The following is a 1,668-nucleotide window of genomic DNA, read 5'->3' as shown; positions in this document are numbered from 1 at the left end:
AGAACTTATCAGATCCTAGGGATGTGCATTTAAGTAAAATTTATTCCTTGAATATTTTCAGAGTATATATAAACACATCTAGCAGTGTGTCTTCTTTATGTGTGTATTATATGTGTATATGTGTAGGATATGTCTTAATATCTATTGGTCTCTATTAGTCGATCATTGTCTGTCTCCCTATTTATCTGTTTGTTTTTTTCTATGTAGATATTCATCTCACTTTATCTTTCTGTCTGTCTATCAATAGATATAAAATCCATCATATCATATTAACGCAAAAATTACTTGTTTTCTTTTCTTTTTCCAGCCATGTGTACCAGTGGTAGTGCACCGTCGGTCAGATGAGTCTGTTCTCAGCCTTGGGACCAACGAATTTCTAGAATGGAGGCCTGATTCTTCTATGATTGTTGTTGCGGTGAGTAGATTTGGATATATGAGAACTGAAGTAAATATAGACTGAAAATAAGCAATTTCTGAGAGGTGATTATAGATAGTATAGATGAATAAAATGAATAAATGACATTATATATGGAACTTGATACTTGAAGAATATAGAAAAAGGAAATTCCATTGGTTAAGCTGGATGTGGTACAATGTAAGATTATAATCTAGAAAACTTTTCAAAGCTTTTAATATTTCAGACAAATAAAAATCGACTTATTTACTACTCTATTGTTGTGGATGAGTCACGAAGAGAAGTATATGAACAGCGAGACCCCCCTAATCCTACTCTGAAACGGGAATCTGCTGAGCTTTACTCTAGTGAATCTATACCTCCACTTGTCTTCTCAACAGTGAGTCTCTTAGTGTGCTAATTTAGATATACTTCTTATGCTTTAAAACTGCAATAAAATGGAAAAGGAAAGCTTTGTACTTAGCCTTTGTCCTTGATTAGTTCTTAGACTATTTACATGATTGTTTTTTAGATTTATAATTTTTCCTTTTTTCCCTCTTATTTTCTTATAGGCTTTTGAGACTGAGGTTACAGGAGGAGTAACTGGCTTGGTTTGTCTTCGAGATGAACTCATGGTTGCTACAGGGACCGGTCATATCCAGCGACTGCGTTGGGATGGATCTCTCAACTACGACTATTGCATAGATCTTCGAAGAGTTCCTTTCTGTGATGACCAACTTGTTATGAAAGGTAGTACAGGGAGATAGTATGCCTTCCTTTGCTAGAGATGCCATAGGTACCTTTCACTACCATGTTCTCTTTATAGTAGATGAAAGAAAATAAAGATTTAAGAAAATGTAGTTATTCCAATTAGTTTAAATAGAAGTCATTCACCTGGAAAAGTTCATCAGAGTAAGCTATCTTTTGTTTAGATTAGGTGTTTTCTGTTTTGGAAATATGTTACTAACTACATGTTTTGATAATGTCTTGTATTCCATTTTGCAAACCCAGCTGTGCCTCTGGATGCCCCTGGAGTACACGTTGTAGACCTAGAGTACTCACCACTGGTAGGAGGATTTGCCATTGTATTAAGTGATGGCCGAGCAGCTTTTCTCACTGCGTCAACCCTCAAGTTTGACCCTAATGTAAGTACTAGATGGTTCTTTACAATGGGATTTACTTATTTTGGTTTCCTAGAACAGATTTTACTATTGTTATTATTGTAATATTTTTTACTAATGAGCAAGTTTTTATTTGCCTCCTATAGTCAGAAA

At 34.7% G+C, this 1,668-nt stretch overlaps 1 protein-coding gene across 4 annotated transcripts in view; it reads left to right on the top strand.

The window, feature by feature from the left end:
* LOC119590663 (guanine nucleotide exchange factor subunit RIC1-like) overlaps positions 1-1,668 on the top strand; it is a 31,890-nt gene that overhangs the window by 3,832 nt on the left and 26,390 nt on the right. For all 4 annotated transcript variants that reach the window (XM_037939343.1, XM_037939339.1, XM_037939341.1 and 1 more), the window contains exons 2-5: positions 308-415; positions 642-794; positions 967-1,144; positions 1,406-1,539. In XM_037939343.1, coding sequence (XP_037795271.1) covers positions 308-415; positions 642-794; positions 967-1,144; positions 1,406-1,539 — 573 coding nt within the window. The remainder of the gene's footprint in view (positions 1-307; positions 416-641; positions 795-966; positions 1,145-1,405; positions 1,540-1,668) is intronic.

The sequence above is a fragment of the Penaeus monodon genome, chromosome 27 (assembly GCF_015228065.2).
Source record: "Penaeus monodon isolate SGIC_2016 chromosome 27, NSTDA_Pmon_1, whole genome shotgun sequence".
NCBI lineage: Eukaryota > Metazoa > Arthropoda > Malacostraca > Decapoda > Penaeidae > Penaeus > Penaeus monodon.
This window is presented reverse-complemented; position numbering and strand designations above follow the sequence as displayed.